This window comes from Neophocaena asiaeorientalis, unplaced genomic scaffold, assembly GCF_003031525.2.
Source record: "Neophocaena asiaeorientalis asiaeorientalis breed wild unplaced genomic scaffold, Neophocaena_asiaeorientalis_V1.1 scaffold147, whole genome shotgun sequence".
In the NCBI taxonomy this organism is placed as follows: domain Eukaryota; kingdom Metazoa; phylum Chordata; class Mammalia; order Artiodactyla; family Phocoenidae; genus Neophocaena; species Neophocaena asiaeorientalis.
This window is the reverse complement of record NW_020173758.1, coordinates 5,711,516-5,735,964: the sequence shown is the minus strand read 5'-3', so window position 1 is coordinate 5,735,964 and position 24,449 is coordinate 5,711,516. Positions and strand designations below refer to the sequence as shown.

The following is a 24,449-nucleotide window of genomic DNA, read 5'->3' as shown; positions in this document are numbered from 1 at the left end:
TGACTAGTCAAAAAAAGTAATAAACATTTAACTCTGAAACTATTCAAGTTGATAATTTCTAAAAATGGGAGTTATGAATATTTAGCAACTAGCAACCAATATAGAATATGATGATTTTTATGAGAATCTTCATTCACTCAATTAATCAACAGACTTGGACAGCTGCTGTATGCACAGGAACATGTTATGCCATAATATATTATATATAATAATAAGGAAGGAAATGAAATACACATGTCTAGAAAAAAATCAAGCAATACTAAGGATATATCTCAAGGATGTATTTTATAACTAAGTGTCAGAGTGATATAGAGAGAATATAATTACTTTATGTTCAGAGGAGAGAGAGTTCACTGAATACTTAGAGAAAGATTCTCAAAGGAGGTGAAACTTTAGTCCTTGAAAGATGTAAAGAATTCATAAATAAGTAAGTAAGACTACTTGGGGAACAGTGAAAATATCTATCTGGTTGAAATAGTGGAGTGACACAGGGCCAGGAAGGTAGGTGAGGATGGATTATAAAGAGCCTTAAATATTAAACTATTTTCCATTTTGGTTTATATATGTAAATATGTGTATACACATACATAAAAACACTTGGACACACATATGAATATATGTATATACATATATACAAACACATGAACATACATATATATTTTCCTGGGTATAGAAGAAATACATGTTCATTTTATACAAATTAGGAGATAAGGGAATGTATTAGGATGAAAACAAAATCACTTCACAACTCAAAAAATGTTAACCTTTGAGAGTATTTTCAGGTTTTGTTCCATGTAGTAAAAATATAAGCTATCAAAAATTTCTAATGCTTTTTCTCAACTACATCTACACTTGCACTGTGTTACAATATATACGATATGTAACAATTTAATAATATTTATTATTATTATTAACAATTTAACAATATAATCACAATAACACTTTTTAGATCCCATTACCAGGGATGCACATTTGAGGCACTTCCTTGCTGTAAAATGAAGTCTTGGGATTCCTGAAAGCAGTTCTAGACACAGATACAACTGATTGATGGATACTAGGTGAGTGTCTTGTTACTGCCACTATGTCTTCATCAACTTGATCCACATACACCTGAGAAACAAAGAGACAACACATTAGTGCTCAAATTGGGAAGACTCTAAAATTGAACCTTAAGAAAGAAACCTAGAAAATTTAGTTTCTTGCCTGAATAAAACCCTTGGCTCCAAGCTCTTGGTGAAGTTTATTGATGGCACACCTGGCTGCAATGATGCCACTTTGGAAATTAACTTCACCGAAATTGGATGGTGATGCTGTAGGATTCCACTTAGTGTAAAACCGTTCTTCAGAAACTACTGAAATCTGAACAAAATTAAAACTTAGCCATGTGTACGTTTTAATTACAATGAGAACTTTTGGTAAAAATGATTGAAGTTTTTTGCCTTGTAGATTTTAAAAAACAACACAAACAAACCTGATGAGGCACTAATTCGTCATAGCCCTTAGTACTTCCACTAGCACAACATGCCATAGAAACAATCGTGGAACTTGGGAGAGCATCATATGCTGACCTATGCTAGAAAACAATAAAAAAACAAAAACAAACAAAAAAAAACCCAAAGTTTATTTTCTTTCAAATGCAAAGTGCCATCCTATAGCATAATGAAGTAAAAGGATAAGTGCATAAATACATTCGACAAGATACATTCATTTGCTTTAAAACAAATAACAAAACTCTCAAAAACCTTTGTATCACAATCACTAAGGCACTATTTTGAAGTTTTGTGGATACTACTACCACTAAATAGCAGGGAACTAAATATCAAAACCTTTAGCAAAATCAGTAAGTACAAGAAACACGTTAGATGCTTACCACAATAGGACACTCATTATCATGGGTAACATCCATAAACAGGGCATGTGCGATAGCTGGCATTAAAGGCCTCAAACAGGGCTGAACGAAGGATCCAACAGGTTCTCCTCCATATCGGTAAACTAGTCTGCCCTCTTCATGACTGTCATATGCACTCATTGCCTCTGCAAGGCATTACAGAATATTTTAACAATCTTCATTATCAATGTCCAAGAAGAGATTAGATTTCGTATCATGACTGATTTTCAAAAAAAGGCCACATAAATATTATAAAAAATAAAACAGCTTTAAACATTTAAACAAATGTCCATTAGTTTAAATGACAAAAAAGTCTTCTCTGTAACTTAACCAGAGAAATGGTTCATTCAGGTAAAAGGGAACATATGTCGTTTATTAGGATGTTGGTTATATAAAATCTATGAAGAAAAATCTAAAGATTATATCACATAGGCAGGTAGGAGATGAAAAACAGATTTGTATATTTTCAACAACCAAAAAAATGGTTTTGTTCATGAATCATCAGTTCATTCCACTGCTCTTTCAAGTTAAAATGAGATATTTTACCCCAAAGTGGAAATTTTTACTGATGAAAACAGACTAAGTTATACTAGGAAATTCTGAGTAGAATATTTAAAAGAACAGTAACTATGTTGAACATTATTAAATGCTGTATATAAAGCTATTAAATGCCTTTTAATCTACTTAAACAAAAACTAAAGCTTTAGATGGGAAAAACACTTTCAATAAGCCTACCTCTTATTAAGGAACTAATGCCCAGTCTAGTAACAAAGATATTGTCCAGGTCTTCACTTCCTGTGAACAGTTCAGCTACTACATATAAATTGGGTTGCAATTTCCTAGCAGCATCCAACATGTACTGCAAAAAGCACAGTTACAAATGTAACAGAAAGAGAAAAGCAAGATGGTGCAGGGGAAGGAGAGGAGGCAAGATTAGGCATGGATTTGACAAAGGAAAATATCATGTAGCAAGACAAAATGGAAATCCAAGAAGAATTTCCAAATAAAGTAATTGTGCATATGTAAGAAAACATAAAACAGACCAATACACACAGGAAACAAGAGAATTTATAAAGACAATATAACAGTTAAAAAGGAAGATTAGATTTTGCAGATATAGGGACACAAGGGGGAGGAAAAAAGAAAGAAGAAAAATGTTAGTGTCACATTAAAAAATGTAAACCATAACACTGCAGTTCTGCTAGGATTTCCCCCCGTTTTATGTTTGTTTTTAATACCTCTAATCAGACCATTAATTTCCAGGCACTTGACTAAGCTATTCATGATAAATTCCCTACTGGTGAATCATTTAGCTATTGCAAAGATTAGGTCTGACCAGAATGAAGCCAGTTTTTCCTACAGATGATAATAAACTTTTTTTTTTTGGCCATGCTTTGCAGCTTGCAGTATCTTAGTTCCCTGACCAGGGACTGAACTGGGGCCATTGCAGTGAAAGCACTGAGTCCTAACTACTGGACCACCAGGGAATTCCCCAAAACTCTTTTTATTTTCTTTTTTCCCCCAAAACTCTTAATCAGAAATCAGATCAGTTCCAAAAAGTTTTTTTTTAACGTAACATTTACACAAAGACTAATAAAATACTTGAAATTCTATCAAGTAAGATCCTAGAGGATTATGTAACTTAAAATTAAGCAAATTAAATTTTAATATTCTAACTTTTGCCATAATGTTATAACAATCTTAAAAGTGTATTTTTTTGGATGTTGCTATAAAGGCACACACAAAAAATCCTCTGCCATTTTTTGAAGCTAAAAAACGTCTACCACCTTAACTAATGCTCATTAAATTCTTCCAAATCAAATCAATTTTTCATCACAGGACTTGAAACATATACATTATAATACTGCTTTAAAAGTATAGAAATAGATGTTTTTCAGATAAGCACACATTTCCAAAGAACACTAACTTGTGACTAGAAAACTATCAAATATCTTATAAACAGAATGAAAATTTGAAGTGTTTACAAAGCTGCAAAATGTAAAAGATAATGCTGTAAGTGTTGGCATTGCTTAAGTTACTGTAAAAAACCCAAAGAGGAATAGAAAACTTTTATGTTTACATTTACATTTTTATAAACAATTAATAAAAATTGAATCAATGAGGCTAAAATAGTTTCAATATGCTGTAATGTTAGGGTTTAAATAATCATTATAATATGAAATAAGCTATTCAACTTCACAGTGGCTACTAATGTATTGAAAGCAACCTAAAAATAACAAGAATAAGACAAATTAATATTTATATATTAAAATATTAATAAGATTAATTCTGTTAAAATATTAATATTAAAATATGAATATTTTAATAATATATATACAGCAATATGGTTGTGTGTGTATTATCAGAGACAATATAATGTACTTCCCTAACTTAAAATAAAAATATTAACTCAAACATTTTATAGCCCAGTACTCCATAACAGCTGCATCAAAAAATTGTCAGAACTATGCAAATTATGCAAGTGGTAAATACTACCACCAAATCAATGTTGGTATCCAACTAGCAAAAGGAAACATATATTTGTATACTCTATTTAAGGAAAGCTAGGAGAGAATACTGAATTTCTTTTCTTAATGTAGATGAATTGTTTTTCTGTACCTCGGCTACATGAAGAGGTGTTGAGTGACAGTTATCAAGACGGACTCCCTGGAAATAAGTCGCAGTTATTTCAGTGTATTTTTTCATGTGTGCCCAGAGATAAGGACAGTCCTCTGGTTTTTTCCCATAGCGTAATTTAACACTGTCTCCCCAGCAAATAAGTTCTCTCCTTAGATAAACATCTGAACCTGTTAAGAAAGGAGCTTGCTTTCAATGGTTTGAGAAACAAAATGAAAACATTTACTTCAAGGAAAAACTTGTTTTTAAAACACATTTACTATTTCTAACACAAACCATATATAGGTTAAAATTACATCTAAAATAGCATGGGATAAAATTTTTTAAAGTTAATAGTAATTTGGATCTCATATCTATTTTGCTAAAATTGTACCTTATTGTCTCTTCTAAAAATGTGTGCTTAATGGCAAAAATTTAAGTTACTTCTTGAAGGAAAACAATAATAGTAGGCCTTTAAAGCTATAGTTCTACCAAAAACATTTAAAGCTCCATCTCCACCTTGCTACCAATTTTTGGCAATAGGTTACATTAAATCCACAGTGTAGAGCAGAATATCTTTTTTCATTTAGAATGGTTAGAAAGGAGAGGGCAGAGATACTTAAATCCAAAGCTACACTCTTTTTTTTTTTAAAAATGAGATTTCTGAATTAAATTTAATGTCATTAAAACAGGCTTCTAATTCTAAAATGTTAAAAAATAAATATATTGATAGGTCCCCTGCAAAATTCTTCCTGGCAATGAAATAGCTGTAGAAAAATAAGATGCTAGTATTAAGTGAGAGGGAATCTAAAAACAACTGGTTTCTAGTTTAACTGCCATTCAAATACCTTAAATACTCCTCTGGCTAATGAGTGAAAATATCTCTTATAGTAAATAGTTGTAATAATAGAGGTTTCAAATGTCTTTTAAAAATGCAATAAATTGTTGCCCAAATAAACTCTTAGGCAGAACCACAATATAAAATAGATATATAAAAGCTATTCTGTTTGAGGAGATAAGGGGTAGAAAGGGAAAGGAGGGAAAAGAAGAAGGTGAATCCCATCCTGTCAATCCCTTCTCTTCTCTCTCAAACTGTATGCACCTCTGGCATCTGTAATGAAATAGTTTTAAAAACACTAGCATAGTGGGGGGAAAAATCAATAAACAATTTATATTTTGAGCTTGCCGTGAACTTTTATTTCCCTATCCATAGAGAAGTTAACAAAAATGATATACCTGGTTCAGCAAAGTTTCGAAGGGGATCATCTCCCATTACCCATCCATTATGTGCCATCAGAAAACAAGCTTTATTTGGGACATGAATCATAGATTCTTCTGTGGAGAGGGGCATTTCTTCAAAAGGGAAAGTAAAATATCTAGGGAGATACAATCAAGTATGAAATCCATACAGAGAAACTCCTTGGAGGGAATGTGAATTAGCGCTATTAAAATTAAACTTCTTCCCTAGTGAATAGAATAGAAAAGATTAGTTTGACACCATTTATGGGAAATAAACTGCAATATAGGTAAAAAAATCGTCAGTAGACATTTTGAGTAAACCTAGTAGGATTTGAGAAATTGAGTTAGTATTATAGCATATCTGATTAACATTCTAAATAATAACTTTAAAAATCTCATAAAATTACTAAGAAAATCACTGAGGTATTGACATTATTTTGCAAAGGTTTTTACTACACTTCAGTTGCCTAATCCATGTTGTACATTACTTAAAGTATAAGGAACTAAATGCTTGCTTAATTTGATTAAAGTTGAATTTATTAGTAAGTATGCAGTCCTCCAGAAACATGAATGTAAATGATTATAAATTGGTTCATAATAATGATAGTTTCTCTAACTAAAGATGTGCCTAACAAAATTAATTAATATTAAGCTTAGTTACCAGATCAAAACTTCTATTTCAATTTAAGAAATGTACTAAGTCACACATTAAAGGAAACATTTAGGTTAATTTGAAGAGTTTAATACAATTTTCAATTTTTAACCTTTAATGAGAAGAAAACAAAAATGGAATACCTGGTAACCAAAGGATGTTTTCTAGTGACAGGCCCTAGTTTAGGACCATGGCCAGCCAGTCGTTCATAAAACACATTTCCCAAAAGGCAATTAACTGCCTAGAAAACATGAAATTATATTACATCAACGACAACAACAAGAAACAGTATTAACACTCAAAGAAAAACAGCAGTTCAAAAGAAGTAGGTAAAACCTGTTCCTGATGATAGTTCATGAGTTGATGCTTCTCTGAATTTAATTCCTCAATTCTCTTCTGGAACCAACTGCAGCATTCGTTAATTGCGGCTGGTCCATTACTTGAAACAGATAAAGCAATACAAACATTATTTAACGGTTTTACAAATTCTACATTTAAAAATTTTCTAATAATCGTCATAGAAACTTTAAATACATTCATCAGGATCTTAATTATGGCTGAAGAAGTTTTCCAACTGTATACATTTTTACATTTATGTATAGGAACATGGACCAGCACACAGACAAGAGGGGAAATGTCATGCGTTTGAAGTAGTAGAATTATGGTGAATTACTTTTTTTCATTTTATATTCAGGCTTTTAGCAATAGCATGAAAATAATACTATCCATAAAGGTTTACAAGTAATAGTACTCTTTAATATGTAGTAAAATATAAAACATACTCATGTGGTATGAAAGTTGCTAGTGCAACGTTCATATCTACAGTACAGCCAAGTCGTCTGTATTCAGGATCCTGAATAATCTTAAGGTGTTGTTTTGGATCAGGCTTTGTTGTTTTCCTATTTTCTGAAAGAAAGAAAATATTATATCTTAAATGCAGATATGCATAAGGAGATTATAACTGTTACTGATTTCAAATTTTTAGTTTACAGTTTTTTCTTGGAAAATAAAACATGTTTATTTCATAAGCATCCTTCCTACCTCCCTGTCCATCCTCCTGCACACCATCTAACACACACACACACACACACACACACACACACACACACAGACAGAGAGAGAGAGAGAGAGAGAGAGAGAGAGAGAGAGAGAGACTGACTGAGGAAAAAAAAACCAAAAACACTATAAAAGAAAAACACAGCAATTCCTACCAGTTCAATCTCAGTCCCATCTTTCTACCTCAGTTGGCATTCAGTTATTCTATATATTCTTTACGGCATTAAGGATGTTGATGGTACAAATTCTCTTCACAGGTAATACCAAATACATTAACATTAGGACTTTTTTTCCCTCAAAGATTGCTTTCTATTCTAAAAAGTAAGTCATATTAACAACCTAACTTTCTCTGAAATAAGCACACAGGTTTTTTTTTTTTTTTTTTTTCCACAGGTTTGTTTTTATACTGTTTTCCTTTTCATCAACAAGCATATTCTTACATAATAATAAAAAATGAAAAAGTAAATAAACCCTTTGTGGGGGGAATTTTCACTCTTCTTCTGGAACTTGTTCCTAATAAATCAGCTATTGGTACAGGATTGCCTCCACTGGGTTTGATTTTATATTAATTAATACCTGGCTTATTCTAAAAAGATTTTGCAAGGGCTTATAAAGGCCCAAACAAACTAAGATAAAAATTAAATAGATTTTTATATGTATTTTCTGAGGTTAATCCAGATGAGTAACATACATGAAAAATTCCAGAAGTGCTTAAAAAAGAGAAAAAGCTACACAATCAGTGTACATTATAAAAGTCTTTAGCACTGGTAGACTAAAAGACAGATCACTGGAATAGCACAGCTAACAGGTCCATGTGTATTTAGTGTATGATTATACATTATGAAGTATCATGGTGGTACCCCAAATCAGTATAAAAGGATGGGTTATCAACTCAATATCATTTTTCAAAATAAGAATAAAGTTAAATATCTTCTTTATATAAATTCCAAGTATACTAAATATTTAAAAGTAAAATATAAATAAGATTATCAGAAGAAAACATAGATTGCTGTTTTAAGGTCTAGGCACAATGTGAAATCAGAAGCCATAAAAGAAAAGATCAAAAAATTTGGTTACACTGGGGGAAAAACCACCATAAACAAGAGTTAAAAGATCAACAGCATACTAGGAGGATATATATGAGGCCACTATAATAAGGAATTACAAAGAATAATAAGTCAATATGAAAAAGACAAACAACCCAGTAGAAAAATAGGGAAAGAACATTAATAGGGAATTAATGGAAGAACTATAAATGGCTAATTAACATGTGAAAAGATATTTCACTAATAGGCAAAGAAATGTAAATTAAAATAATGAATATTTTCCCTTATTGACAAAGATTATAAAGATTAATGGTATCTAACATTGGTGATGGTATAGTTAGTGATAATGTAAACTGGTACAACTTGTGTTGAAAAGCAATTTGACAATATCTATCATAAATTTATCATGAAATCTGTATACCCTTTGACCCATGAATTCTATGTCTAACAATTTGTCCTACAGATTTACTCACATAGCAAGTAAAGATAACATGTACAAGGAGATATTTTCTATAGTACTGCTTATAAGAATATAAATTCTCCTAGGGCAAGGGCTTGCTACTATGTTCACCATTGAATCCCCACGCCTGGAAGAGTGCCTTTCACATAACAGTTGATTCAATAAATACGTATTGAATGAATGAGAAATGAACTGCAAATAGTCTATCTAAAAGGCTAAAGAAATTCAAGTACTTTAAAACAGTGTATTCTATCTAGAGGTTAAAAGAAATAATTAGCTGTAATAAGATCATGCTGTCAACTAAAATAACAAGTTGTTAAACAATCCATATGCTATAGTTTTATTTGTGTGTGTATAAAATAGATATAAATATAAAACTTACAAATATAATTTATATATATATAATTAGATAAAATTGGAATTTCTTTCAAAAAGAGTCTGAAAAGAAACACAAGAAACTATTAATTGATAGTTCCTTCTAGTAAGTAGGTTTTGGGCGAGAGGAACTCACACATTCCATTTATTATATTTTTGCACATTATTGCAAATAAATAATACAGCTTATAAACATCAGAGGGAAGGGGAGTTGGAGGCTCTTCAGTAAAATAAAACATGAAGGAAAGTTAATATAAAAAATTCACGTATTAAGATGTTACACAATTGTGAAAGTTGAGAGAGTAAATCTGACCCTAGGCTTCCTGGGCCTCAGGTCACACTGATTTCTACTTTGAAGGCAGTATTTCTGGGCCCTACGCAAGCTCTAGTTTCTGGATGAGGAAGAGGATTTCTAGCCATCAAAGATCCTTGCTGTTAGGCTGTCCTATACTAATTGAAGATACATTCTTTATAATTTTTCTAATTTGCCTCCAAAAAACCCTAATTTCCCTTTCAGCATGTTTTTTTCTATCCTACTTTGTCAGGGAGATCTGTTTCTTTATCTTTGCTACTGGCTAGTACCTGAGTCAGTCTCACTAGTGGTTAGGTAGCCTTAATGGTAGGCGCCATCAGCTAGAAGCCTCAGTTAAGATTCCTATGTTAGCCAACAGAGGACATACATCTCTCAGTTTCAAAGACTGTTTTGAGTCTTTGGCAGCTGAAATACTCTGCTCTACTTACCTGCCATTCATGCATTTAACAAATACATATTGAGCTCTACGGTATTCTGAGCATTGTGCTAAGGAATCAGTGTAAGAAACAGTCCCCGAGGGAAATAAGTATGTATTATGACATGCCCTTTAGATATCTCTGCTAACTCTAAGATAGCTTCCAGAATCATAGTTTTAGAGCATCAAAAACAATACAAATATCATATAATAATAACAGATTTAATAATGTGTTAACCAAGAGAAGAGTTATCGCTTCAAGAGCAATACTAGATTTCTGAAAATCGATAGAAACGTTCTAGTGTATATCCTGTACCTTGTGTAAGAAGTCCTCTAAATTGCTCAACTGCTTTGTCAACATCTACTTGGAAAAATTCCCAGAGATGGATCTTTGGGAAAATATCCTCCCAAATTATTTTTCGAATGCACTGAAAAATATCAATAGTTAAAATATACACATTTAAAATCTTTTTACTAAACATTATTTAGCATATTAAAAGACAGGTTCTAAATGATTTTCAACCACACATTTACTTTACACTTTAGAAATTCTGCTATTGTTTTAGTGTGGTATTCCTCTATACATACTGACATTCATTTGATGATCATTTTCAATCAAAGCAGCTACTCCTCTTTCTTTGTATTTCCCGTCTGCAACGTCGCAGGATAAATGCCAAAGTGCTCTGTCTAAGACCCAGGCAGGTTTTAAGTGTGGGGAATTCACAAGGTTATATGCACTTTCTGGATGTTCCTGGAGCCATTGACTTTTAGTAGCTTAAAGAAAAAGGAAACATAAAGGAATATCATGTAATTAAACTGAAGTTAAGTTTAAAGGTAAAATAAAATATCAACATCTATCACTTATTTTCTTATATATTAGATATCAATATTTTATAACGATATTGTAGTATGAAAACAATTTTTTGGTTGTGGTATCCTATCATCTATTTCATATCCTATCATATATTTCATATATTTTTCTTTTCTGTTGTAAGAGTTTTTAATTGATAGTAAATAGGATCAACACATTTATTAATGCCATTGTATAAATTGTTTACTATTGCAGTGGGAGTTGAGAAGGGTCTTGTCCTTGGCCTTTTTTTTTTTTTGCGGTACGCGGGCCTCTCACTGTTGTGGTCTCTCCCATTACAGAGCACAGGCTCCAGACAGCGCAGACCCAGCGGCCATGGCTCACGGGCCCAGCCGCTCTGCGGCATGTGGGATCTTCCCGGACCGGGGCACGAACCCATGTCCCCTGCATCGGCAGGTGGACTCTCAAACACTGTGCCACCAGGGAAGCCCCCTTAGCCTCTTTTGATGCTCCTTGGGTGAACTATATTTTGGAATGCTCCTTCTAAACCTAAAGGACATCTTTTCCTTTAAGGCAGACTGGGCTTTTGCCCTGACTTCAAGTTCTCTGGCCTCATTAAAGCAGAAAGTTACCTGTATCTTCAATTCTGGTTTGGGCTTTTCAGTGTCTGGCTGTTAGGTTCTAGGGCAGAAGAGCCCCCTGACATTTACTTTCCCCAGGAGCTTCTCCTTTTTACTTCTGGTCTCCTGAGTGACAGGGCCCTCCTTCAGCCCCACCTAAGCTCTAGGTTCTCTCTCTTACCTATCTTTAGAATGCAAAATGTCATTTATATCTTTTTCTCCTACATATCATGTATTCCTGTGGGTTTTTTTTTCTTTTGAGTGGGAGAGGGAGGTGAGATTCCTTCCTCTAGATCTTTAAATATGCTTGTATCTCCCCAAAGCTAAGAATACAAACACACAACTTATCTAAATGCAGTTATTTCTCTAAGTTCTGCAGGGTCTATTAGTATCGAGACCAAACATCTTGAAAATCCAACCTGTATCTACTGCTTCCACTTTCTCCCCACACTCTCATTCCTTCTCCCACTACAGTCTGCTTCTACAGCCAGCGCTCCACCGAGATTACTCCAGCCTCCTAACCATGAAATTTAGTGTTACTTTCTCATTTTCATCACTTTCAAGCTCTACATTTGTCATTACTGATTAGTCCTTCCGTGATTTACAAAAGACCTCTTCCTTGATTTTCAAAAGGTGTCATTATCTTGGTTGCCTTAAATTTTTGCTTCTCTCTTTTGTGCCCTCTCTTTTCCTTCTCATCTCCCCTAAACCCTGGAGGGAGGTTTGCTACATTTTAGTCCTTCTCTTTCCTCACACCCACTCTTCTCAGTACATCTCTCAAACTGGCCCAGACTCCAGCTGAGGCCCAGGCACATCTACCCAAGCATGTGATGATAGCACTGCCTGGGGACAGCATGTTAACTCAAAATCCATTCATAGGTCCACATATATCTACACTGAAAGTGTCATATATCCCAGGCACTGTTCTGGGAGCTAGATATTCTGTAGCAAATAAGGGAGCAAGGTTCAGGTGCTCATGGAGCCTTCCTTCTAGAAAGTGTTTTTTTGTTTGTTTGTTTTTGTTTTTAATTTTGCTTAGACAATCCTGATGGAAGAAAACTCAGTTCTCTCATAGGCAGCCTCTTTGTATAGCTAATCTTGAAAGGTTAATAAGATATATTGTTTCGATAAAACTGATACAAGTGAGGCTGAGAAACTGCTAAAAAAAATATACTCAAATAACAAGGGTATAGCTTGTATCTTATTACCCATTTGTAGCAGTAAGTTCAGAATCAGGAGTTTTGCAAGGTATTTCAAGTGTTTACAACATTGGAGGTAATTTGTTTTAATTTATTAATAAACAAATAAAAGCTAGACACATTTTGCTTCATCTTTAAAATGGACTAATGCCCTGTAAATTCATGCTCAGGAGTGGTTAATGTACATGAAAGTAGTAACAATGATTCAATACCTACCATATGCCAGAAACTGTTAAGTGCATTAATTTATTAACCCTCATGCCCTTCCAAAGGATATAGGACATACTATCATGTTCATTTGACAGATGAGAGCCTGAGATAGGTACCTCAGCAAAAGTCACACAGCCAGAAAAAGAACTGGGCAAGTCTCTTCAGAATCTGCAGTCTAACCATTCTGCTCTATGGCTGAGATGAATGTGGCCATGCCTTGTTCACTCAGCTGAGAACCATTACAATCCTTACAGAGTTTTAAAATCATTATTATTTTTAGTTTCACGTATATGATAAATCATTTAGTAAGTCATTGATTTACTTAGTATTTATTTAATAGACAAAATACATAAGAAGCAGAGATGTTGTAATAAAAGTTAAATTGATAATTCTCCAAATTTGAATCAAGATAGTTTTCCCAAGATTTATCATCATAGTCATTGAAATTCAAGATTATATAAGAGAAAAATGTCATGATAATTATATCCAATTTGGATTTTCGTTTATTAAGAGTAAATACTAAGGCAACCCCAACTTTTTACATGGTAAAATCCTGAAACTTTGTTTCTTATCTCAATTTTATGAAACAAAATCAAGTGTAAAGTGAAAGAATTCTAAACATTAGGTAATAAAAGTATTTTTTCTCATTCTATATGAAAGAGGAGTTAAACTCCAAACTATGTCTTAATACATATTAAAATTAAAAATGAAAGATGGACTTCCAGAGTAGCACAGTAAAGAAAGACTCTGGAAATTGTCCTAAGGGCATCTGGCACATGGAGAAACATTTATTCAAGAAAACCTACTAATTCTTAGTAAGAATAGCAAGAGTCTGTGGCACTTGAACTACAACCTGCTCTCTTATCCCACCCGACCAACCACGTGTTATGGAAGCTCTACCCCAGTGCTCTACTCCAGGCAGGTATGGCCAAGATGGGAGATGCCCTCTCCCCTTACCTCCCAGTCTGGGGTTAGTTTCATTCTGGGAGAGGCAGGCACACCAAGTGAACAACGAAGTACACTCTGACCTAGGGTGACTTCTAGGAAGCCAGCCTTAAAAAGAAATCCCATTCACCTCTGGCAGTCTGGAAGACCTTGTGTATGCCCAAGGCTGAGCCATCTCTGCAGCAGTCAGAGAGGGAACTCCTAAACTAACCAGTTCAGGTTTATCTTTTTCCATCCTTTTACTGTCAACCTACCCGTATCTTTGAATTTAAAGTGTGTGGCATGTAGACAGCATATATTTGGATCTTGTTTTATTTGTTTATTTTTAAATTGACTCTGATAATCTCTGCCTTTCAAGACATTACTTTCAAGATTCCCTAAATCTTTGGCTTTCAAAATTTTCACTATGATGTGTCTGAGTGTAGCTCTCTTTTGTTTATGTTATCTGGAGGTCCCTGAGTTTTAGGATGTGTAAATTAATGTTGGAGGTTGGGAGGTTTTCAGCCATTATTTCTTCAAGTATTTTTTTCCATTCTTTCCTCTCCTTCTGGTGTTTCCATGTCCCACATTTCACTGAAACTCTGTTCATTTTTATCCTTTTTCTCTCTCTTCTTTAGATTGCATAGTCACTGTTCACTCAAACATGCTGCTGAACAGCTCTAGTGAAATTTCTCATTTTGGTTATTTACTTTTCAACTCCAGAATTCTCATTTGGCTCTTTTAAAAAATTTCTATCTATTTATGATATTCCCTCTTTGCTGGGCTATCATCATAATATCTTCTTTTACTGCTTTAATTTGGTTTCCTTCGATTCTTTAAATACATTTATAATACTTGCTTTAAAGTCTATTTCAAGAATGACATCTAGGACTTCTCAAAGGTGATTTCTGTTGCCTGTTTTTTTCTTGCGTAAGGGCCACACTTTGCTGTTTCTTTACATGTCTCAATTCTTTGTTGAGTATTGGTGATTTAGATAGTATGTTGTAGCAATTCTGGATACTGATCCCATCCCCTCCAGGTCCTTTTGGTTGCTGGTTTGTGACTTGTCTGGACTATTTTAGGGAAGTCTATTTCCCCCAGTGTGCAGACTCTGATGTTGCGACTCAGAGGGTGCAGCCTTGGCCATGGGTAGTCAGCCTGGGATGATGGTGGTTTTTAGCAGGGCTCTCTTAAGTGTCTTTTTCCCTGAAATCTGTTAAGCTGTTTGCTTCTGTTGGTATCACACTCAGCTATTTCTCTCCTGAGCTGTTACTCAGGCTGACTGTGCTATTATTTTTGATAATATTCTGGAGCATAAATTGCACTGCAATATGATCCAATTAAATTTGGGTCCCTTGGCATGGGTAGTCTTTGAGGCCTGTCTTTGAGGCTTGTTCTGATCCCAAGAAGGCTCTTGTTAGCTGTCTCTTTCCCTGGTTCTCTCTGTTAGACCAGTAGCTGGCCTATGGTTTAGCATGTTGCTCTCATGAAGATACCAGCCTCCTTTGGATTGTTTACCACCAAAGTCTCCACTGTTTTCAACAGTGCTCACAGGCTTGAACTTTCCCATGCTATGTACCAAAGAAAGTCAGTTCCATTCTTACTCTGTTCTTACTGCACATCTCTTCCCGGGGGCAGAACACCTGTGTCACTGCTCCACCAGTGGTGGCAGGGGTAGGAGCCTCCGGTTTTCTTGGCTTTCCCCTCCAGGTGTGGAACCCCGACCCCACATGCAAGCTGGAGCAAGGGTCCAGTATTCTTGACCTGCCATGCATGAAGTAGAACTTTCTCTCTCTGAGTGGGGGCTGGGCGGAGGAAGGGAGCCCCAGGCCTCTCATCTGCTCTTGCCTAGAATAGTTTCCGTAACATAGTGCTGAAAGGGGGGAATGAGAAACGCTGGAAGCCTGCCTCTTGCAACCACAGCCCTAGACTGGGAGCCAGGGAGAAAGGGAGCCTGGTGTCCTTGGCAGCACCTGCTAGGAACAGACCTATCATCACTCTGACTGGGGAAGGGTAGGGAGGGAGGAGCAGGTTGTGGTTTAAATGTCACAGACTCTCACTATTCTTTCTGAGGTTTAGTACATATTCTTGCATAAATGTCTCTCCACATGCTGAATGCCCTTAGGACAATTTTCGGAGACTTTAGTTTTTTAAAAATAATTTTCAACAGTTACAGCTGTTTTGCAAGGTAGAGGGTCTGTGAAGCCCTTAACAGTGCCATTCTGGAAGTTGACTTTCCCTGGACAGTAACTTTTTAATGAAAACCTATATCATAGAAAGGACATTATGATACTCAACACTTTCCATGCAAGGTGGAAGCAACATTCACTTCTTTTATATTACACAGAATCTCTCAAATGCTTTAGCAAATACAGTCTCTGACAGTCTGTGACTGTACTCCAAACCTTATACTCCCTTTGTCGCTTTAGTGACAGAACTCTCAAGGTTCAGCGACAGACATGGCTGACAAACAAAATACTACATTGCAAGCTCCTTTATAGCTAGGTGTGACAAGAGACAAAATCCTATCTGGTGCAATGTGAGCAGAAGGGATATATACACCAGATCATGCCCTTAAAAGACATTACTTCCCTTTCCTCATTGCCACTGGGTAGAGGTGATATAAGGAACTGGAGGGGCCATATTTGATAAGAGATGGAAGCAAAGTGCTGGAGACAGCAGAGCAGCATGAGAGAAAGAACTTCGTTCCCTATCATGGGTTGGCTACCACACCAGTCTTGGAATGCCTACTTAATCTTTTATAAGAAATAAGTATAATTTAAATCTTAAGTCACTATATTTTTGTCTTTTTGTTACAGCTGCCTAAGCCATATCATAATTCATACGCTGCCATTATGTGGTTTGATAAATTTGATGTGAATAGTATTAAAGATGTCAAAGTAGTTATCAATAACGTCAAATTTTCAAGCGAAGAATACTGAATTCTTAGACATTAGGCAGTTTTCACTGTGGACCCTGATGGTTAGTTTCCAGGTGCATGCAGAAAAAACAAATTTTAGAATGTTCCTATTTCTTTGCCTAATTTTGATTGTTTATTATTATCATTAGAGATTATTATCTATATTGATGAACCAAATCTTTGAGCTTTTGAACATCTTCATAGTTCCTATGGTTACTTGGAAAACAATTTTATGACACACACACCAGAGATTTTTGTTGTTGTTGTTAAATGTTTTGTACCACGTAGAATTCCTGTTGTTTACATAAGTAAGTCAGTGGTTTCCTGACTTTTCTACCTCATGGCAAACAGAAAAGAGCATCTGCAAGGTACACTGGGTTAAACTGAAAGCTGATCAGGGCCAGAGGCTTCTCCAGACCCAGTTACTCTGATAGCTGATGGAAGCAGTCATTTCCTGAGGATCAGCATCTGGAAACCTCTGATACATTTTTATAGATTTGTATACTGGTAAGAAATCCTGGGACCCAAAACAGGTTAACTTTAATAATATCTTTTAACATGTAAAAGATATAATTTTCAAATTTAAGTTCTAAGAATTTACCAATAATTTTCTCTTCAAATAACACCATTCAGTTTTTTCAAATATATGCTATAGTAACAGAGCTATGGCTATATAGATTCATTAGTTGGTCTGTAAAGTATTAATACTGTAAATTGAAATATTTGGTCTTTTCTATGATCACACTCCTGTTTTTATAATCATCACATGTAAAATACTTACATATTGATTATATCTTCAACTAACACTGTTTTCTTTGAAAGAAAAAAAGTGGTACTGTATAAAGTGATTTTTAAATTGAAGGACACCTAATCACCACTTGTGTTTTCAAACTTTATGTTATATAAAACAGCAAGGAATGAAATAATTAGAATATAATATTCTCATTAAAATTAATAGAAGTAGTTAATGAAGCTCATACCAGTATGATTGTAGACAACATCAGTAATACAAAGAATATTCCATTCTTTTTTCAATTTTTCCACTAGCTGTCCAACATCAGTCCAGGTGTACTTTTTATTAGGTCTTGAAAAATCAGGATTTAATTCTAACTGATCAGCAAGGGAATAGCATGACCTAGATAGTCCAAGAGTCTGCAATGGGGTAAAATGAATCACGTTGTAGCCTGCCACACAAGAAAAGAAACAAAGACCACTATAAGAAAAAACATACCTAAAACTAAGCAAAATGTAAGGTTAAACTTCCATAAGTAATTCTAAATGGCAAGGCAACCATGTTACCCGAGAAGGGGTTAAAGACTTGGGTTTAAATCCTAGCTGTACCACAAGTGACTTCAAGCAAGTCTACTTAAATCTTTCAGGATTATCAGTGTCCTCATATGCAAGATAGGGATAATGAGATGATGTATTTGAAAAAAATCACACACAATGCCTAGTTACTATTAGGGGTTCAATTTATATTTCTTAAATTGATATATTTATACGTAGAAAATATATCCTATGCAAGTATATCAGTACATCTTTCTCCTAGTTTTTTTTTTTTTTTTGCAGTACGCGGGCCTCACTGTTGTGGCCTCTCCCGTTGCGGAGCACAGGCTCTGGACGCGCAGGCTCAGCGGCCATGGCTCACGGGCCCAGCCACTCCACGGCACGTGGGATCCTCCCGGACCGGGGCAAGAACCCGTGTTCCCTGCACCGGTAGGTGAACTCTCAACCACTGAGCCACCAGGAAAGCCCTTTCTCCTAGTTTTAATGTTCCATAGTACTTGTATTCTGTTTTAGTTATGTCAGTGAACTTCTCATTTCTTTCTTCACTCTGTGTTCAAGTCGAAAGTAGAAAATTAACATTACCCTTTACTTAAGAGTAGAATACACCTTAAGTTTCATTTTACTCTTGGTATGTATGGCAGCACATGACTTCCACATGGAAGACCATTAATCAAGGCTTGTTGAATTAAAATTATATATAATGATGATATATTTTAGTTATTTATTTTTGGCCGCGTTGGGTCTTCATTGCTGTGCGAGGGCTTTCCCTAGTTGTGGCGAGCTGGGGCTACTCTTCATTGCAGTGCGAGGGATCCTCATTGCGGTGGCTTCTCTTGTTGAGGAGCACAGGCTCTAGGAGCGCAGGCTTCAGTAGTTGTGGCACACGGGCTTAGTTGCTGCACAGCATGTGGCATCTTCCTGGACCAGGGCTCAAACCCGTGTCCCCTGCATTGGCAGGCGGATTCTTAACCACTGTGCCACCAGGGAAGTCCATGATAATGTATTTTCCAACACATTCTGGTAGCTTACTAATTTTTATATGTCAAAGTAAAGTCTAAGGAACAATAATAATCTTATTTTGTCATAGAGTTCCTTCATTTATTCAGTTGAACCACAAAATTTGCCATTTTTGTAGGTTAAAAATGGTCAAGTAACAACAATTTCATACAGTTCTATTTTTGTTGCTAAATGTACCAAGGAATGAAATTAAAAGAATTAAAGCCTTTGAAATCTGTATCACAGAAGATAATTACATTTATTTTAAAGAAGAAGAAAAGAAAGAAAGCTGACATTACCTGATTCTTTTGCAACCCTAAGTCTGCTTTCCCATTCATCAAAGGGTCCCATACACTTGGCTAAAAATGTCTGGAGAGTAACACAGTCCAAGGGTAACACATGATTATCAGCACCAACACGTAAAATAGGGTCCACAACTATGTAACCTCCACCACTTTTCTCATTTCTAAGGAAAAAACAAAACAAAAACTTCTCAATTAATGATAGGAAAAATAATTCTCATCTAATAATCTGACTCTCTAATTGGAAAGTAAATTGTCCCATTTAAAAATATATTTCTAGGCACATAAAAACATTTTAAAAGTTGCAATAAAAGCTTACAATTACTTCCTAGAAACTGAATGATCATATTCTATTTGCATCTCAGGAAAGCCCTGTAAAAATTGGACTGCCATGGTTCATATGGTAACTTTTTACAAGTTAGATAACTTCAAGTTATAGAATAAATTAACTTCTTTTTTTCACATACAGAACGCCTGACTTACCCTTGAAGGAAGTAATACTGAAATGATCCAGCTTGTTGAAGATTAAGTTTACAGTATTTATCAGAATCATCTTCTCTTTCTGTTGGATTTTCCCATTCCAGGGAACGGAATTTTTCTCTATTAAATGCTTCTCCAGGAAATGGGTAATTTGTATACACAGTAACTGCTTTTCCCTGTAAAGTTGGGCCTAATCGGAACTGTAGTTCAAACCCTAAACAAAAAGCACATTTTAATAAACTCATTGCAGGACTTAAGTTACCACATTAAAAAGATGTTTTATTTAAAGTATTATACAACGATGATTTCTCAACTATGTTTAAAAGAACTCCAAACATTTAATGCTGCTCTGGAACCACTTTGCATTTCAATTTAGCTTAATTTTGTATTTTAACATACAGTAAACAACCATAGAACTGTCTGTTCTGTACTGTCCCTCTCTTCTTCTCCTGGAAACTGATTCCTAGTCGCATGGCTACTTTGGGATATGCAAGTTTTTACATGATTCCATTCCCCACGATTACCTCTGTTCCACTTCCTGAACTGCTCAGAGGTGGGCATCTAACTAGAGACTTTCACTGGTATTTTTCAAACTGCAGCAGAGAAAGTGAGTTTCTCTGTGGTATCAGAGTCTGTGATAGTACGTAAAAGTTGGGAGGTATCATGGGACACTATCTTACCAGGTAGAGCAAGCCAGTCTTCCCTGAGAGAAGTCAACCTCTAGAGTGGCAGAATTCAGATTTCTAACAGTTCTAGAGGCATTTGAACCCCTGATACCAGTTGTTCCTGATGTGGGCTCAACTCCAGAGATGTGGTAATAGAGGGTTAACAAGTGGCTGTGTGGAGCTGAGTGGGATGGGGGTGGGAGTGGTGAGGAACCCTGATTTGCAGTGTTTGCTGACTTCTGGAGGAAACAAGTCTCACCATGGTCCATCTCAAGCTACCAACATGGCATCACTGAATGTGGAACTGGGAAGAGATATGCATGATCAGCTCTTGTGAGACAACACCAGCAACTCCAGCATGCTACTGCCTCTAAACCTACTGTTCATGGTTTAGTTACTTAAGCCCTTCTTGGAATTCTGAAAGCCAAAACATTCTCACTTTTGCCTTAGTTAGGCTATTTCTTTAAAAATATATCTGAGATTTCTGTACTGTATTACAAGTATTTTGCCCTAAGAGGAAAAAAAGTTAACACATTACAGTTATAACTTTATTATGAAAGAAAAATTTTTATTGGTTCAAGGCCGACTTTAAACCTTGATTATAATTGTTAGGATGTGAAAATTCTGACTATAGTAAAGTCTATTAGAAATTCAGGCATATATATTTTAAACATGGGTGTAACATTTTAATTAATGATGGGCAATAATAACTGATGAAGGCAGGGAAATTTAGTTCTGCTGGTTATAATCTTTAAGCTTAAGGAACTTTTTGAGAAGAAAGAAGTATAGCAATATTTATACTTTTGATACTTATTAAACATCCAACAAAGTAATAAAAAATGACGTACTGAGTGCATATGATGTAATAAGGAACAAAAAAGACAATGATCTCTGCCCTTGTGAAGCTTGAGTTCTAATGGGGGAAGGCAGCCATTAAACAATGGACATGACAAATAAATAAGAAAAAGTAGTATGGCAGAAAGGGATAAATGCTAAGGGACAAAAATCAGAGCAGTGTAAGAAAAAGGAGGGAAAGGAGTGATGGTGAGGAGACGGTAGCAACTTTAAATAGGATGGTTATTGAGAAGTTGAAGGGCTTCAATGAGAGTGAGAGAAGTGAGAGAGCCTTATGGCTCACCATGGCCATGGAGAGAAAGTGCTGACCAAGCACAGGAGACAGAGAGCGCAAAGGACCTAGGATGGAAGCATGCCTGGTGGTTCCAGAAATAACAAGAAGGTCAGCATGGCTACATTGGAATAAGCTGTGGGAGGAATAGTAGGATATAAGGAAAGAAAGGTAACAAGGGAGCCAGATCATGCAGTCTTAAAGGTCACTGTAAGTATTTTGGCTTCTTCACTGACTGAAATGAGCCAGTGAACATTTTTAAGCAGGAGTGACATGACGTGTCTTGTGTGTTAAAAATATCCTTCTGAAGATGTCTGCTTCTGATCATAATGGAGTAACTGGTACTGGACTTGCCCTCTGATGAAAAACTAAAAGAACTACATTAACAACTGTTCTCAAAACACGTAGAGAGGACTGTGATGCCTGAGAGAAGGATGATTTCTATGAACCTTCTAGTTATCAGACTAGGGGACCTTTCTGGACTGTGACACTGGGAGCAAGAATAGTAATCTGAGTTGAGGAGACAGATTAGAGTTCCGGAGGGTGAAGAGACTGCAATTTTCAGGGCAGAGTACGACAAGAAGGGAGCTATGCAGAGACGGAGTTCCAGGAATTTACCTAGAGTCATCTTGAGTCTGCCTGAATACTAAACTGTACATGAGTAGGGTTTGACTACATAAGGCTGGGAAAAGAACAACTAGTGGGAGCTGTAAATTGAACAATTCTCAGAGCTCACTCAGGCCTGGGATACATTACAATTTTTAAGCAGCCAGAGTTAAGAGACCTTGCTGAACACCTGTTGTATTCAAGAGAGTCATGTCTTAAGTAATAGGGTTAAAGTAGCCCTAGAGTAAAAATTACTCTAAACCTATCCTATCAAAGCTTGAACACAAGCCTCAAAAGGATTAAGCTGATCCACAGATAATGTAAATGACTTCTAAAATAAAACTTATCACTCCTTTAAAGCAAGACAACAAAATCCAGAGATAAAAACAGAACATTCACAATGTCCAGCATCCAAGAAAAAACTGCTAAACAGAAAGAGGAGTTGAGGGAGTTGACCACACAGATATCTGGAACAGGGCATTCCACACAGAGGAAACAGAGACCTAAAGGACTGAGACTTCTGCTTCTGGCAAAGATGGAATAACAGGGATTGGATTTACCCCCCTCCCTGAAACTTAAAAGAAAGAAACCACCACCCCAAACAAAAAAAACAGACAAAATATATGAAACAATGATTTTTCAAGACCCTGACATCAGGCAACAAAAGTCAGTGATCTCTGAGAGATGGAAAGTAAACAAGATGAGCCCTACAATTGTCCCTGCCTACTTACTACCTTGAAAGAGTTTCCAGGTTGGGGCACAGGGAGAAGGAACCCAGGCAGACCTCAACTGACTTCCTGTGTTGAGGAGACGGAACTAAGAATCTGTGGAGATGAAGGCAGCTAGAGTTTTCAGATGAGAGTTGTGGATAAGGAGGAGAAAGCTGCACAGAGAACTCCAGAGATCTGCCAAAGGTCTCCCTTGAGTATTCAGAAGAGTATTGATCAGTGCATGTCTCTGAGAAAAATACCTGAGACCAGGAACAGTGCTTGTTCTCACCAGCTAGACCGGGAGAACTCATAATTCATGAGGCACTGGGTAGAAAGTTCAGAAGGATCTTGCTTCAGTAGTGGGGAATAATGAGCCTTAGAAAGGGCATAGTTCTAGACTGGCTTAACAAATCATAAAAGTAAAACTCAAAATACTATAATATTTCCAAGTAACTTCATTCCAGAACAAAGACCAAGAACATTTATAAGAATCCAAAAATACTCAGCACCCAACAAGGTAAAATTAATAATGTCTGGCATTCAAACAAAGATTATGAGACATATGAAGAGGGAGGAAAACAAAACCCATAACAAGGAGAATAATCAATCCATGAAAACGGACCCAGGAGTGACACAGATGTTCAACTAGTAAACAAGGTAGGATTTCAGTTATCATAACTGCATTCCATATGTTCAAAAAGTTAGGTCAAGACATGGAAAATATTGAAACAAAAGAAAAAGATCCAAATCAAACTTTTAGAGATTAAAACTACAATGTCTGAGATGACAAATACAGACAATGGATTTAATGGATGGTGAGACGTGGCAGAAAAAAAGATAAGCGAATTTCAAGACACAGGAATAGAAACTATGCAAAAAGAAACAAAGAGAGAAAAAAGAATCTAAAAATTTGAAAGAGCATCAGACAATTCAAGTGGCTTAATATAAAGAGTCCTCAAAGGAGAGAAGAAGGGAGACGTAAATTATTTGAAGAAATAATGGGTAAAAAATTCTCAAATTTGGTGAAAACAACAAACTTACAGATCCAAGAAGTTCAACAAATCCCACACACAAGAAATATGAAGAAAATTACACCAAAGAACATCAAAATCAAATTGCTCAAAACCAGTGAAAATGAGAATATCTTATAAGCAGCCACAGAGGAAAAAAGACACCAGTATGTACAGAGGAACAAGGATAAGGATGACAGCAGATTTCTCATGGGAAACAATGCAAGCAAGAAGACAGTGGAGCAACATCTTTTTTTAAAAACATCTTTATTGGAGTATAATTGCTTTACAATGGTGTGTTAGTTTCTGCTTTATAACAAAGTGATCAGTTATACATATACACATCTCCCCATATCTCTTTCCTCTTGCATCTCCCTCCCTCCCACCCTCCCTATCCCACCCCTCTAAGTGGTCACAAAGCACAGTGCTATGCGGCTGCTTCCCACTAGCTATCTATTTTACATTTACATGGTAGCGTATATATGTCCATGCCACTCTCTTACTTTGTCCCAGCTTACCCTTC

At 35.6% G+C, this 24,449-nt stretch overlaps 1 protein-coding gene across 4 annotated transcripts in view; it reads right to left on the bottom strand.

Annotated features, from left to right (window-relative positions):
• Positions 1-24,449, bottom strand: part of AGL (amylo-alpha-1,6-glucosidase and 4-alpha-glucanotransferase) — a 77,645-nt gene that overhangs the window by 45,399 nt on the left and 7,797 nt on the right. For 3 of the 4 annotated variants that reach the window (XM_024751230.1, XM_024751232.1, XM_024751229.1), the window contains exons 3-17: positions 19,813-20,023; positions 19,327-19,493; positions 17,725-17,928; positions 10,653-10,834; positions 10,377-10,488; positions 7,178-7,301; positions 6,732-6,834; positions 6,539-6,636; positions 5,741-5,880; positions 4,508-4,695; positions 2,624-2,747; positions 1,871-2,034; positions 1,472-1,573; positions 1,204-1,359; positions 960-1,110 (exon numbers count right to left, since the gene is read on the bottom strand). In XM_024751230.1, the coding sequence (XP_024606998.1) occupies positions 960-1,110; positions 1,204-1,359; positions 1,472-1,573; positions 1,871-2,034; positions 2,624-2,747; positions 4,508-4,695; positions 5,741-5,880; positions 6,539-6,636; positions 6,732-6,834; positions 7,178-7,301; positions 10,377-10,488; positions 10,653-10,834; positions 17,725-17,928; positions 19,327-19,493; positions 19,813-20,023 (2,226 nt within the window). The remainder of the gene's footprint in view (positions 1-959; positions 1,111-1,203; positions 1,360-1,471; positions 1,574-1,870; positions 2,035-2,623; positions 2,748-4,507; positions 4,696-5,740; positions 5,881-6,538; positions 6,637-6,731; positions 6,835-7,177; positions 7,302-10,376; positions 10,489-10,652; positions 10,835-17,724; positions 17,929-19,326; positions 19,494-19,812; positions 20,024-24,449) is intronic. The other variant, XM_024751231.1, reaches the window with a different exon arrangement.